This window comes from Salvia hispanica, chromosome 1 (assembly GCF_023119035.1).
Source record: "Salvia hispanica cultivar TCC Black 2014 chromosome 1, UniMelb_Shisp_WGS_1.0, whole genome shotgun sequence".
In the NCBI taxonomy this organism is placed as follows: Eukaryota; Viridiplantae; Streptophyta; class Magnoliopsida; order Lamiales; family Lamiaceae; genus Salvia; species Salvia hispanica.
In genome coordinates this window covers 42,321,578-42,336,971 of record NC_062965.1, presented here as the reverse complement: position 1 = coordinate 42,336,971, position 15,394 = coordinate 42,321,578, and the positions used below count along the sequence as shown (strand labels likewise).

The 15,394-nt window shown below is 34.3% G+C and overlaps 2 protein-coding genes across 2 annotated transcripts; one reads left to right on the top strand and one right to left on the bottom strand.

Annotated features, from left to right (window-relative positions):
- Positions 1-8,510: 8,510 nt before the first annotated feature.
- Positions 8,511-8,888, top strand: LOC125197230 (acanthoscurrin-1-like). The gene has a single exon (XM_048095950.1). The coding sequence runs from the start codon at positions 8,511-8,513 to the stop codon at positions 8,886-8,888; it is 378 nt and encodes a 125-aa protein (XP_047951907.1).
- Positions 8,889-11,102: 2,214 nt separating this feature from the next.
- LOC125201299 (26S proteasome regulatory subunit 4 homolog A-like) lies at positions 11,103-14,589 on the bottom strand. The gene is made up of 6 exons (XM_048099357.1): positions 14,085-14,589; positions 12,788-13,033; positions 12,033-12,202; positions 11,746-11,962; positions 11,486-11,626; positions 11,103-11,330 (listed from the first exon to the last, which is right to left on the bottom strand). The coding sequence occupies exons 1-6, from the start codon at positions 14,556-14,558 to the stop codon at positions 11,247-11,249; spliced, it is 1,332 nt and encodes a 443-aa protein (XP_047955314.1). The 5' UTR covers positions 14,559-14,589; the 3' UTR covers positions 11,103-11,246.
- Positions 14,590-15,394: the final 805 nt, after the last annotated feature.

The window sequence follows — 15,394 nt, the reverse complement described above, 5'->3', positions numbered from 1 at the left end:
AACTTTTTGCTCTCGAGATAGCCCTGGAAGATGGCCAAGAAGCTAATACACATTTTTACCAGTCTTGCTCAAATCAAGTTCATAGCCTATCCTGAGTGAGAGAGAGTCAAGTCAGGCGTTGGTGTCATTGTGCATCTTACCAAGCATCTCAATCAGAACTTCAACGATGTCGTTGCTCTTTCGGTCATTCCAAGTAGAGGTTGTCCGAGGAGTGCTCTACCGGAGTAGCATTCTCGTCTGGAGTGTTGAAAGTCATCTCGTCACCCAAGCTTATTGATTGGCCGGGACCAGAGTTTTGCTATTATTCTACGAGTACAAATTGTTGCTTGATCCTTACCGAAAATAACCTGTCAATGCTCCTAATATGGCCAAATCTTTCCCCTGATAAACCGAGCATTGGCCTCTGCGTGAGAATAAGAAAGCAATGTGTTACTACATAGCCGAAATGTGCATATGTGATTCAATGTTTAAATGAACAACCACCTTCACAATCTGGTCCCATTGATTATCGCTGCATTCAATCTTGTAGTCATTGTCCGCGTTGAAACTTACGCCACTACGTCCAAGAATATCCTTCAATCACGAGTAATTTTATTCCACGCAATTATCTTTTAATTAATATGCGGACTGATTCTAATGTCAGATTTGGGAAATTATTGTTTCAAAGCATCCTCTAGCTTGAACAAGTACCCCGACCTAAACCTGTTGTCGGATTTCCAGCCATTCACCACCATTTCCTTCAATGCGAGTACCATGTCTCCTCCTCACGGCCAGTCCAACTCCTACAAGTGCAGTCCCCCATTGCCCTTCGTCCCCGACCAAGATATTTATTCACCATTAACACAAACACACGTCAATAATTGAAACTCATGACATGATGTGTTAGGAGGTGAGAATCATGATACAAAATATGGAAGACGTAGATTGAAAAAACAACATAATGTTAGCGTCCATCATATCATCAGACAAGAGCTTCGACGGCCTTGAGTTAGACATTATACTGAACAACAAATATGCAGAGACATAGTAAGCATTTTAAGTGTGAGTTTAGTGTCGTGTCATTCATTCAAAGAGGAGTTAACATTTTTTTCACCGGATGCATACAAAACGAGAACAACAAATATATTGAAATATCACAAAGACAACCCCACACAACAAGCCGTTTGGGAAAACGAAATCGGAACAAATCAAACACCAATACAACAACATTATTGAGTATTTGCAAGTATAAATTCATATCGAGCTTACCTCCTTCTGGAAACATGCGGTGTGTTGCGCTCTAGAAGAGGTCAGCTGCTTCGTCAACAAGATGAGGGGGCTTGTGAGATAAAGGGTGAAACGTTCTAAATATATATTAGGTCATTGGATGATATTCGTGTAAATACAAGAAAAGTAAGTGGGTAAAATGGACATTTCTCTCTCTAACGTTGTAATAACATATATACCAAACATATAATACTGAAAATCAAGAAATGTAAAATGAGAAACCAAACAGGAGGTGCAGTTAGTGTAGCCTAAATAAAGTTTACCATTTCATGCTCACCATATTTTCTTAAGAAATGCTAATTGCAATACAAAACAAACCCCCTTAGTTGATTATGTAAATGAAATTTTTTTAATTATGCTTCCTTCTAGCAAAGTAGGGTTTCCTTTTAGGTTTTTTTTTCGTGCTAGTCCTAAAACTAGCGCCTATAGAAGGCCATCATGTGGAGTACGAAAATTACACACTATTTTATGCTATTATTTTGTGGGTTTTATATGTCTTGAGTTCTTTCTTGAATTTCAGTTTATTGAGTTCTCTTTATCCAACTTATCAAACAATATTCCATAATCATTTGTAGCGTCAATCATTCTACATCTCGACTTATTGATGGTTCCTTCATACTCGTTGCAGCGTCCTTCATACATAGCAAGTCTTCCGCCGCGTTCTAAGCAGATCCGTTGTCAAGCGTCAAATCTAGAACGAGGATCATCATATCATTTGGCATCATGAGCCAGATTTCGATCTAGGTGAAATCAGATCAAAATTTTCTTCTTATTATTGTAATTTTCGTTCTTCTATAAACCTAAGGCTAAAAAATTATGTTTTTTTTTCATTTATTGGATAATTGTGCTTGATTATTGATTGTTTGGGTGATTACTTGAGAGAGATTTCGATTGGAAAAATACATGAGTGTATGAGATTATTAGAATGCAATAAACCAATGTTGAAATTTAAATTATTTATTTTTTATTTATACATTTAAAAATACATGTAGGAATCATTTGTGTAAATAGGAGCAAATTTGCCACGTCCGCAGTCGGGTCCAATGATAGACCCGCAGCGGGAAATTAGCACCATTTGCAAAGTTTATGATATTTAAATCACTTTTAGAGTTCATAAAAAGTACTATAATCAATCCAAAGTTTATGATTTTAAAGTCCAATATCTACAACTTAATTTATCTCGCAACCATGACTTTTCTTTCAGGTACTACGCTAGCATACAATTTTAGTGACATAAGATACTTTAGTTGAGATGAAAAACAAAATAAACAATTACTACTCCCTCCATCCCTTATTAATAAGCACTGATTTCATTTTTCGTCCGTCCTGAATTAATTCACCGGACCTCACATTCCACTAACTCATTTCAATCACATTTTATTATAAATTAATACTACATCCGTCCCACAATAGGAATCACATTTGGTGTGGGGCACGAGTTTTAAGAAATGTAAAGAAAAGTGGGTTGAATAAGTTAGTAGAGTATGGGTCTCACTTATATAAATTATTGTTATAATAAAATGTGAGTGAAATACGTTGGTAGAATGTGGGGCCTACTTACAATTTTATGATAAAAGTGAAATGTGACTCTAATTGTGGGAAGACCGAAATGGGAAAATATGACTCTTATTGTGGACGGAAGTAGTATATAAAAGTACGACTCATAATCTACAAACTTTTTCCACTACATTCTTAAAGTCCGTGTCAAGTCAAAAAGTGTTAAATTATCAATTAATGAAGGACAGATGTAGTATTTAAAATAAATAAAAAATTGGTAGAATGTGAAATGATAAAGAAGCAAATACATTTAATAGTGTTAAAACTTAAAAGTTGACACAATAAAGTAGTTCTAGGAAATTAATAAAGTAGAGAAAATATATTAAGAGAAAATGAAACAAGAAAAATAAAGTGAGTTAATTAACATTTATTTTGAAAATGACTCAACTAACTTTCCGAAATGATATAAGGATAATGAAGAAATAGAGTGAATAATAATTAGTGCATATACAACTAATTATGACAGTTTAGCATCTAATTATATTAGCATGAATTAATAATGTAATTAGCATGCATAAACATAATACCAAACGTTTTCGGTTGAATATATCAATTAGTAACTATTAGAAAATTGTTAAAAGTATTTTTAATGCAATTAAGGACGCTTATTTGTGTTTATAAATATACTACCAATGCTTTAAAAAACGTCCTTATTATTGGTATCCCAACTAAAAGTAAAGGATGCAAATGAAAGTATCCTAAAAATCAAAAGATAAAAATAATATGTCTCTAATTTAGAAATGCTTTCTTTTGATTCTTAATTTATTAGTTGTATTATTTTTTTTAAAAATTCAACACAAGTAATTGTGTCTTGTGTCCTTAAAGAATAAGTTTTTTGGGTAATGAGTACACAACCAATAACAGTAAAACATCTAATTAGATCCTAATCTCGTTGGAATAAATGGAAATAAATTAGGAAAAATATAAAATCTGAAAAACATGAATGAATCTGATGAAAAAAACTCAAAAATCTAATTAAACGGTTGAAATTTTAAAAAGAAAACAACAATTAAGTAAAAGTAAAAAAGGATAGTAGCATAAAACTATTTTGGCATTGAATGAGTCAATTATATTAATTATATCTATACATTTATACTATTTATTAAAATGTCATTTTATGATTGGATATATTGTGGCGGCATAAAATTATTGATACTTGAATGGTCATAATTGTACTTATTTAGTATTATTCCTCTATTCACGAAAAATAGAATACTTTGTGAATGGCATGGATTTTAATGTAAAACTCGTAAAGTAAGAAAGAAGTAGTGTTTAGGGGTGGGAATACGGGTATCCGTGGATACCTGACCCGAAAAAACTGGGTACCCAAACTCGAAAAATCGCCTAAATGTCTATCCAAAACCCGATCCGATACATTTTCGGGTACTCCAATACCCGCCCCGGGTATCCATATCCGACGTATCGGGTACCCAAATACTCGACTCTTTACTAATAAAATTTTTAAATTTTATATATTAATATAACTATAAATATAGAAATATTCAAATTGACTCTTTAATGTTGCTTTTATTTTGTAGTATAAAACTATTGAAAAAAATACGTCACTTTTATTTTAAAGTATATGATTATATTTATGGAGATTTGTTATGTAATATGTAAGTAAAATAACAAAAGTTACACATTTAATTAAATTGTAGAAGCAACCAATAATATAATTCAAAAGTTAAAATAATTAACTAAAATATAAAAATCACATGAGTTAGTTATGCAATATGTAAAACTTGAGAGTTTGGAGAAGTCGTGACCTAGAGTAAGAGAGATTGACTTATTTATATAAATTTAGAGAAAGTTAACCTAGTAAGTTGTAATTAGTAAATAAATTAGCCCATATAAAAAATGCTTTAAATAATAAATTGGATATTCGGGTAATATCCGATACCCATTCGGGTTACCCAATACCCGATATATCTTAAATTTCAATACCCAAACCCATACCCAATCCCATAAAATTGGATATTGGATATCCAATACCCGGCGGATATTGGGTCGGGTACGGATAAACCCAATACCTGATATCTGTATTCCCACCCCTAGTAGTGTTAATAGAATGTGAGGTTCATATTATTAGTAAGAGAGAATGAAAACAAAGTAACAGATAAGTTGTTAAAAACTTTCCTTTTTTGAAGGTACCATATTTTTCGTAGACGGAGGGAGTACTCAAGTAAAGTAATTCGAAAAGAAATGTGATCGAGTTATATGGCGAATGAAGATTCTCATATAAGGCGTAAAGAAACTTGAGCAAGTTACTCTAGTGAAATAATTCAAAAAGAAACTTGAGCAAGTTATGTGGAGAACGAAGATTCTTATATAAGGCGTAAAGACTAGGCGAGCAAATTGGATAATCAAGATAACCTAATAAGATTGACTAGTGACTACCTAAATTATGAGAATTGGCTTTTATTTGATCGATCCGTTGTCCACTCCAACTAATCGAATTCAAGTTGGATAGTAATAATACTCTTTCCGTTCTTGAAAAGTATGAAAAAAAATTATTTTCAGTTCGTCCTTAAAAAGCATGAACATTCTAATTTTAGAAAGTCTTTTTTCTTTAAAGCGGTGGGATAAATTATCAACTAACGATACTTTAATTAATTTTTCTCTCTATCTCGTTTTGTTTTATCAATTACTCCCTCCGTTTTAAGGAAAATGACTTCTTCCTTGTGTGGCACGAGAATTTGTGCAACTTTATTTTGTGTGTTAAGTAGAGAGAGAATAAAGTAAGAGAGAAAATAAAGTAGAGATAAATGTGTTTCTATTTTTAATAATGGATCATCTTAGTTAAGGCAAACTAAAAAAAAATGAGTCATCTTTAATAAGACAAATAGAGTATTGTAATTAAAATTTATGTCGAATTAAACGTTTATACCTTCTGAAGAAATAATTTGAAATGACGTTTTCTTTATCATGCATAAAATATTTATGCGACTCAACAACTTCCAGCTGCATAATGCTGTATTCACTTATTTTTGTCAGAAATAATAAAGGCACAGTTCAACTACATCTGCCACACATTAATATACACCTCGGCAACACATAAATCATTTACATACGTCACACCAAAACTATGCATTATTTTTAGTCGATGAGTGATGTGGCACACGGCAGTTACTGCCATTTCTGACCCTTTTAACTAACCATTCCGTTTGATTATACTTTCTCAAACAAGTGCTGCTGTGTTACAATTGATAAATAGGATAGTACCACTCTATCCGTATAAACGATGACCCCTTCTTTGAGCATTACGAAATTATATATAGTTTCATTTTGTGTATTGTGTGGAAAGAGTAAAGAAAGAGAAAAAGAATAAAGTAAAAATAAATGTGTTTTCATTTTAAATAATGAATCATCTTGATTGAGACAAACTAAAACAGAAAATAAATCATCTTTAGTGGGACGAAAGGAGTACGTACTCCTTCCGTCCAACTATAAATGAGACATATTCATTTTTGGGCCGTCCCACTATAAGTAATATATTTTCTTTTATAGCATAAAAGCTACACTCTATCTCTCTTTTGTTCTAATTTTATTCTCATTTGACCACTAAACACCATTATCTAAAAATTTGTGCCCAAAATAAATGTGTCCCATGTAATGAGACAGGGGTATGTGAAATGCATGTTTCCTTGCACTTGCGTTGATATATTATTATATAATCGGTATTTGACAATCATTTTTAGGTTCTATACTCTCTCCGTTCTCAAAAATAGAAACATATGAAACAATACGAGTTTTAATATAAAATGAGTAAAATAAGAGAGATAAAAAGAAAATTATATTAGTTGAAAATGAGTCACCTTATTTAAAAGAAAAAAGAATTGATAAAAAGAAAAATTTCTATTTTTAGAAAACAAACTAAAAAGAAAAAGAATTTTATTTTAGAAGACCGATGGAGTACTATTTATGCAATTCCATGTTCCTTTTTCATCTTATCTGAGTCTGACAAAGGAAGAAAAAGCTCGGAACTACAAAATTAACATTCGACTTGCCGTCGAGCCCAAGGCAGGCAATGAGGGAGTGGTAGGTAGCCAACTAAAATCATGTGCATGCACTAAATATGCATTTATTATTTCATGGATTCAATCCCATGAAATTATATGCATACCTTTTTATAATCAAGACAAAATAGCATCTTAAATCTCAAACATTTGAGCCCCCCAAACGAATTAACGAACCTTGGAGTAACTAAAAATGGGATTGATTAATCGGGACAATTCGTGGAAACACTACTCTTGTAAATACACTACATATTGATAAATTTCCAATTGACCCATAATTCTCTAAATTGTAACTAAGAACATTTCCGTAATATTAATTAAGGAGTTGAACAGGGTTTGAGTAACCTAATTAACCATCTTTAATTAGGGGCTTATTAGACCAATTCAAGGGTGATCAGATTGGTAAATTTTAGTAGTACTTGCGAAAACTAGAAATTGTAATTTTCTTAGGATATAAATTCAAATAATAACCAAAAATCTTCTTGAAGCTTTCCCTTTCAAAAATAAAACAAAATTATCTTGTTATAGCTAGAAAATTAATATCGTAACGACTCTGTAATTATTGCATTCAATGGCATATATTATCAATGAAAGTAACTACTCTCTTCGTTCCTAGTTTAACTTCAGTGTACAGCTGTGAAATTTAATTGCCCCAAAGTAATTGCACTTCCTTCCAAATTAAGTTTAATAATATTGGAGAAGTTATTGAACAATTAAGTTGTTTGATATGCCACTGGCTCTCTTGATATAGTGTAGTACTCTTTCCATTTCTTGTAGCAATGACATTTCTTTTGGGAATGGGAATTAAGAAATTGTACTCCCTCCGTCAGCCATTAGAATTCTCAATTGAGTTTGACACAAGTTTTAAGAAATATAAAGAAACAGTGGGTGACAAAAATTGTGTAATGTGTGACTCATTTTTATAATATTAGTTTTATAATAGAATGTAAGTGGAATGAATTAGTAGAAAGAACCAAGACTCCTAATATGGACGAAGATAGTTTAATTAAGTGGAGCAAAAAAATAAAGTAGAAAATTGAATAAAGTTAAAAATGAAAAGAGAATAAAGTAAGAGAAGGAAGATGTGTTGATTTTTTCTAAAAAATGAAAATGATTGAACTATAGCTAGTGAAACAACCTAAAAAGAAGTACTCCTTCCGTTCCACTCAAAATGTCATTCTTTCCTTTTTAGTTTGTCCCGCTTAAGATGTTCACTTTTTATATTTGGAAATAAATCTATGTCTCCTCTCTCCTCATCTCATTAAAATATTTAACTATCTCTCTACTTACTCTACCTAACTCAAGAATGTGGACATATTGAGTGGAACTCGGGAGCAGGACTCAATTACATAGAGGTACGAAGGGAGTATATTATTATGTGCACATGTGTGTTGGAGGTAAGGTTATTATACTGAATACCATCATAAGTATGCATATCATACTTATCACCTAGAAGTATTTGAAATCTACTAGTAAAAAAGTGTAATATAGTAAGTGAGCTATATATGTACAATACATGCATGAGAAAAAGAGTAAACACATAAATTTGCATTTAATGTTCATTCATTCAATATTCCCAACTGCTCACTCTCTCCTCCTCTATATAACAAACCCTACTCCACACTTGTTGAACCATCAACTCATTAGGTTCTTTCAATTCAACAATCTACAATGGCGAAGTTGTGTTTGATGCTTTTCATTTGCCTTCTAGCAGCTCATCAGATTGCAGCTAGGGTTTTGCCTGGCGACGCTACCACTGCAGGCTATGCAGACCAAAAGAACTTCCCCTCTTTCGGAGGCCTAGGCGGCTACTCCGGCATCGGCGGGGGCGGCCTTCCCTTCGGAGGCGTTGGAGGCGGGATAGGCTCGGGATTAGGTGGCGGCATTGGCGGTGGCATTGGCACTCTGCCCGCCGGCGGCCTTGGAGTTGGAGGCATTGGAGGCGGAATCGGCAACCTTGGTGGGCTCGGCCTTGGAGCCGGTGGCGGGGTTGGGGCTGGAATCGGTGGCGGTGGCGGTGATGGTGCCGGCGCTTTGCCGTACCCTTGAATTTCTCATTATATCTATATATGTTTTTTAGATTAATTGTTTGCATTTAGTTCGGGTTCTTTATCATAGTTTGTCATATCTCATCTTTCATATCGAAATATCGATGGTTCATATTAGTTTATTATATGTAACGTTAAGACCGCGTTTATTTTCTTTGTTATGTATAATGTATTGATTGCCAGTAAATTGAAATTATGTTTCAGTAATTTTTTACAATGAAAACTAGAAGATTGTTGAAAGTAATACTTAATATTCTATGTATCGATGAATTTGATTTCGTACGGTGAACATTATTTTATGGTATCCTAATACCAAGCTTAAGTCAATATTTGCTTCTCTAAGTAACCGAACACATGTCAGGGGAGTGATCAATTGCTAACTCATCATTTAATTGCTAACTATAACTAATTTAAGGCCATAGGATTTTAGAAAACGTGTGGTCTACAATTTGCCACGTGTAATTTTTGTTTTTATTAATAAAATAAAAAAAGATAAAAAAAAAAAGCCAAATTAGGATTTTAGATGAAAATGTCAATATAGTGTTTCGGAAATATCAACACAATGCTTTGAGAATGTCAACACGATGCTTTAAGAATGTTAACCCATTGCTTATATTGACATTCTACATGTATTATATTGACATATTTTATATAGTATGTTGACATTTCTTTACGAAAAAATTGAAAAAATTTTGAATTTTTTTTCAAATTTTGACGTCGGAACATATGCATATATGATATCATTGGAATCCTTATAAAATTATCTTTAATTTGATATATGTTATATGAATTTAAATTTTTGGGATTTCTTTTAAAAGTTAGTTATAACTAAACATGTAGTTAATTGACATTAATACCCCTATTGATATTTTATGGAATTAATCATATGGCTTCATTGACGTTTTTTGTTGTTATATTGATATTTCTTGGTTGATGATCTAGGCCCTTAATTTGAATATCCAATGGCTATTATTTAGTTGTAGTTAGCAATTAGGTATTGAGTTAGCAATATAACACTTCCTACGCCTGTCATATATCAAAAACTAAATATGTATAAACTATAAAGGGAATTGATCAAATGAAAACCTTAATTATATCAAAACAAAGTCAATTAATTATAATTAAGTTTATTGGAATATATATCTTGATCAACCATCAAGATTTGGCCATGTGGCAGATCATTTCCTAATTTAATTAAGCTGTAAAAGGTAATTATATCATTCAAACACAGTTGGCATTATTTCATTATACAACCTTTTCAATTTAAATAAATTAATTTTCATATATTATATAATATCAAATTAAAAGTAATTTTATGAAGATTCTAACAAAATCTCAATTATATATGTTCGGATACATAATCTTACACACAAAAAAAAAGTTTAATTTGCTAAGTCTTCAATTGCAAACTCTATCGGCCATCTCATGTAAGCGGTGTATTTGCGGCTGATCACTTAATGTCCAAGAATTTCCTATAATTAGTAGTATCATGAGAAGTTAAAGTAAAATACTACAAGATCCAGATTTTATAAATAATTGATAAGATCATAATCATAATTTAGTAGTTTTATCTTAATCAAGCAAAATTAGCTCAAATATTGAAATTATGAATGGTCTTTAAATATCTCAAAATTTCAATCTATTCTACTGAATTATGGGTTAGCCTTGTCCATAGAGATTAATAAAAAAAAAAACAAAGAAAGTGCTGTAAGATTGTAATGTCTCTTAATTGTATGCCAGAAAATTAACTCTACCATCAATGGTTGGGTCTTGGGTGGGTATATTATAAAGTCTCTCTGTATGTAAAAAATAGTTCGTTTCAACGATTGGACGCCATTGAATTTTCAATATGTTAGTTTGATTGTTATTCAAATCTTTGCGTGTAATTTGTCGCAACTCGTAAGCTTAATTAACACTCATAACTAATCTAATCTCTTGTTCTATTATGCTTTTCTCGAAAGCTCAACCAATAATAATATATTTTGATCCAACACATTTTCACCTCTGCCGAATTTAATCCTAAGCAAATTCTATTATATTGTCACAATAATCTTCTTGTCTAACAAACTGAACGACACCTTATTGTAAGTTCATAGCCAATCAAGAATAACTTATCATTGCACATTTTAGTATCCACTAAGGCCATGTTTGATAGGGTACATAACTCGTCTAGGGATGGAATTCGAATTATAAGATGTCAAATTGACCATCGATGTGAAATACTGAATTGGAAACATGAGATTAAGGAATAGAAAGAAATGGATATCAATTTTAAACAAGCTAAATGAATACATCCTCTCATGGTAAGATACAAAACCACAGATTGCCATATGTCTGCGAAACAGCAGGCTTAGATTGATCACATATATAGCCCCTCAGGAACTCCCTCTTTCTTCTTGAACATAACCTTGTCCTTTGCCTTCTTGAAATCAGCATGAGTCACCTGAAAATAAAATTTGAAACTGCATCTAAAATATGTCCCAACCACGACTATTCTACTTTAAAGCTAGTGGAGTACTCAGGAAGTAGTCGAACCAAAAAGGCGAAACAAAAAAACCTACTTCTATAGTATCTTAATTAATGAAAGGTTTATCTAACCTTCATTCGCCGCTCTCTCAAAGCAAGCAAGCCGGCTTCAGTGCATATGGCCTTGATATCAGCTCCAGAAAACTCATCTTTCGTCATAACAAATTCCTCCAGGTTCACATCCTCGGCCAGTGTCATCCTTGATGTGTGTATCTAAGCATCAAATCATCAAAATAATGCATTTCTACTTCACTCCAATGGCTATATCAGAATTAACGAGGTAACACCAGCATCACTTTTTGGCAATAACTCGTAATGAAAGCTACATTTACCTGGAAAATGCGTCTCCTTGTCTTGATATCGGGAAGAGGGAACTCAATTTTCCTGTCTATTCTACCAGGCCGAAGGAGAGCAGGATCAAGACTTTCGATTTTGTTTGTTGCGAGGATTACTTTCACATCTCCTCTTGAATCAAAACCATCTAACTGGTTCAGCAATTCCAGCATAGTCCTTTGGATTTCACGTTCACCACCCGAGTGGGCGTCATACCTGGTCACAGAGAGTTTATCCAATAAATACCCTGGCAAAAAGTAATCGGCAGCAATCATCTTGATGTTACCTTTTTGTTCCCACTGCATCAATTTCATCAATAAAGACGATAGAGGGTGAGAGGTCATCAGCAACTCTGAAAAGTTCTCTGACCAATTTAGGACCATCTCCCAGATACTTTTGAATTAATTCACTTCCAACGACACGCAAGAAAGTTGCTGATGTAGAATTTGCCACGGCCTAGAAATTTGGAAGTAAAAAAATGAGAACTAAGCACCTTACAAACATAAACTCTGAATATGTAAACCAACTGAATAAAGCAATAAGTAGACTAAGGAGAATAGCATACTGCACTTTAAGGGAAACAGTGTGAAGGAACCATCCACAAAATATGACTTCAGTTGAAAAATGTAAAAGTAATTACAACCACAAAATATGTTCCCAATAAGCCCCCTTTCTTTCAGCGTAAGCCCATATAAGGGATCAAATGGATTAATGTGTCAATTCATAACAGTTCTCAGAGTGATGAGAAGGTCGTCTCCAGTTTGACAAATATGGCTCCAGGCAGTTCAAGGTCAAAAGCCATCATTAAGACACCACTCAATCAAACTATGACAGACTTCACTTTGGAAAACATAAGGCACATGATGCACAAAACAAAAATGCAAATCATAATTTCCTTGGTTTTCTTCATTAGATACTACAAGCATTGTGCACCCCAATTCATCATTCTTTAAATGGGAATGGAACTATATATAGTCCAATTCTGTCAGCATAGACAGAGGAAACATATAGAAGCTAGTGTACACTATCAAGTTCATTTACCTTTGCAAGTAAAGTTTTTCCAGTTCCGGGTTCTCCGTATAATATGACACCTTTGGGGGGTTTAATACCAATATCCTCATACAATTCTGGGTGTGTTAATGGAAGCTCAACTGCCTCCTTAATTTCCTGGATCTGGGCATCTAAACCACCAATATCTGCATACGACTCTAATGGAGCCTTCTCAACTTTCATCACAGATACCATTGGATCAACATCATCTTGAAGCAGTCCAACAACAGATAGAACCTGAAACCAGACAAGGCACACCCAATATAAGATTATTTGAACAGCAACAGTATAGGGAACTCAATCACCATAGGCGCCCCCTTTATCAAGGAAAGGTTTTGGCTTTCTCTGAAACTATATTTCGTTGCAATATAAAACACATGCACCTCCTTTTTGGTTACAAAGTCTGTGAATCCAGTCAAAAGAATAAATCTTTAACTTTATGAAAGTACTCATCAACCCTTAAGGCCTTAACTAATCCAGAAATCTAAAAGCAAAGTTCCTTGAGTCCCATTATCTGGAGGGAACGAGAGTGAAGTCTTAAAAATAAAATTTGGAGATACTATTCTATGGTGGACAAGCAAAATCATTTCAATAAGAATTCAAAAGTTTTTGCAATTCTAAATGATCATCTATCTTCTTTGTCAGAAATTTAACATAGTCCATGACTTCATTCTACCGGGAAAAGAATTTCAGGAAATCCATTAGACACCCACCGAACAATATCAAATGCTAGGCAGATGGATCAAAGATTAACTGCCAAATCCCAAACCTAAACCTAAACTTTACACACTACTCCCTTCGTCTTAAAAAATAGATAACACTTGATTGGAGCATTGTTAGTGAATAATAGGACACACCTCATTAGAGAGAAAAAAGTTTCTAGAAATAGAATTGCTCTATTTTTAAAGGATATCCCAAATTGGCAAATATGATCTATTTGTTCTGTGAGGACTACTGCTTCCAAGTAGAAGGTGTATACAAGTGCTAAAGTCAAGAACAATTCAAGCCAGAAGCTCTCGAATGACAGTTTTAGCCTTATTTACTCTTCACCAAGAGTATGAATCTTAAAACCTCACCTCAAGCAGGTGCATCTAACATGAATTAGAGAGGAAATCATATACTCTTAAGCAATGAACTAGCTAAAATCAAAATAACGGACACCCTATACCCAAAGATAAGAACTTGAACAGATGCACAATCTCAATATTTTACAGTTCGAATTAAATTCTGCAAATTCTGTAAAAATCGAAAATCAAAGTTTTTCAAAATTGAGAGTAAAGATTACTACCTTATTGTGCATAAGAATCGCGCAGCCAGGCTCGAGCTGATCCTTATCGACAAACGACAAGATCCCGACGTAATACTCGGGCCCCACAGAGGAGGAAACGATGGCGTGATTCTCGTCAATCAACTCCTCCAAATTGCCGACGCTCATGGGGGAGCCTCTCAGATCGTCGACCTTGGAGCGATCCTCCTCCGTCTTCTCCTCCTGGGGCTTGAGCCTCTCCTGATTGGCCACGAACTCCTCCTCCATAAGCAAGTAATCTTTGATTCGGTCGAGCTTGAGCAGGCGCAGCTTGCACTTAGTGAGAGGCGTGACCGCGGGTATCCGAGCAGCCGCATCGGGGCCCTTCTGCTTGCGCTGCTTCCGGCCGACGCGAGCGGGAGGGGCGGCAGGCTCGAATTTCTTGTCCTTCTTGTCGCCGTCGTTCTTGCGGTCGCCGGGCTGGCGATTGAGGCCGCCGGGAGTGCCCTGACCCATTGTGTTTGTGTTGTGTTAAATTAGGGCAGTTTTAGATCTTCAAATCATTTATAGATTCTCTCTTTGATTCAAATTACCTACACATTATTAAATTTTAATGACTTCAATCGATGCATATATATTATTTACGAATTAAATTAAATTAACATTTTAAACTGAAAAAGTAATCAGAATTCTGAAATATAATGAAAATAGTAGTACAACTTTTTACGATTCTAATTCCTAGCTTTTCTTAAATATTCTGATTCCTAGTTAGGGCTGGGAATTCAGGTATTTATGGGTATCCAACCCGAAAAAACCAAGTACCCAAACCCACAAATCGTCAAAAAAGCACACTCAATGCCCGACCCAAGCAGGTCAGACCAATTAATTGGCTGGCTAGGGTGATTGTTGTGTCATGTTTGGATAATTATCAAGGAACAAGTCGCCATGTTCTTAGGGATTCTTGCACACCACAAGAAGAATCGCGTCATACGGTTCGATTTCTTGAGATCTGGATACACAATGTCATGTTACATACACTATATTTTACGAGCCATTATCCGCATGCAGGGCGTACTGATAGTCCATCCCATACCCATTCCGAATGACTATGGCGACAATAGATGAAAGTGGTTTAAGGTAAAAAATAAACTATCCTTAGAGCATTCCACAATGGCGGCTAGCGCACCGGCTAGCCGATTCGCGTCGCTAGTCGGTCGGCTAGCCGAACCATTGGGACCGGCCAGGGACAAATCGGCGTAGAAATCGGCGAGCGCACGCCGATTTCCCGGCGCTGGCTGCCATTGTGGCGTGCCGATCGGCGAGCGATCGGCCAACGCCGTTTTTAATTTTTA

What these genes read in the sequence shown, in the direction of transcription:
- LOC125197230 (XM_048095950.1), top strand. Translation starts at nt 8,511, where the DNA reads ATGGCGAAGTTGTGTTTGATGCTTTTCATTTGCCTTCTAGCAGCTCAT.
- LOC125201299 (XM_048099357.1), bottom strand. Translation starts at nt 14,558, where the DNA reads ATGGGTCAGGGCACTCCCGGCGGCCTCAATCGCCAGCCCGGCGACCGC. An exon ending in GAAAAACTTTACTTGCAAAG is followed by an intron (nt 12,203 to 12,787) that starts GTAAATGAACTT and finishes CCAAATTTCTAG; the next exon opens with GCCGTGGCAAATTCTACATC. An exon ending in CAAGGAGACGCATTTTCCAG is followed by an intron (nt 11,627 to 11,745) that starts GTAAATGTAGCT and finishes TTTGATGCTTAG; the next exon opens with ATACACACATCAAGGATGAC.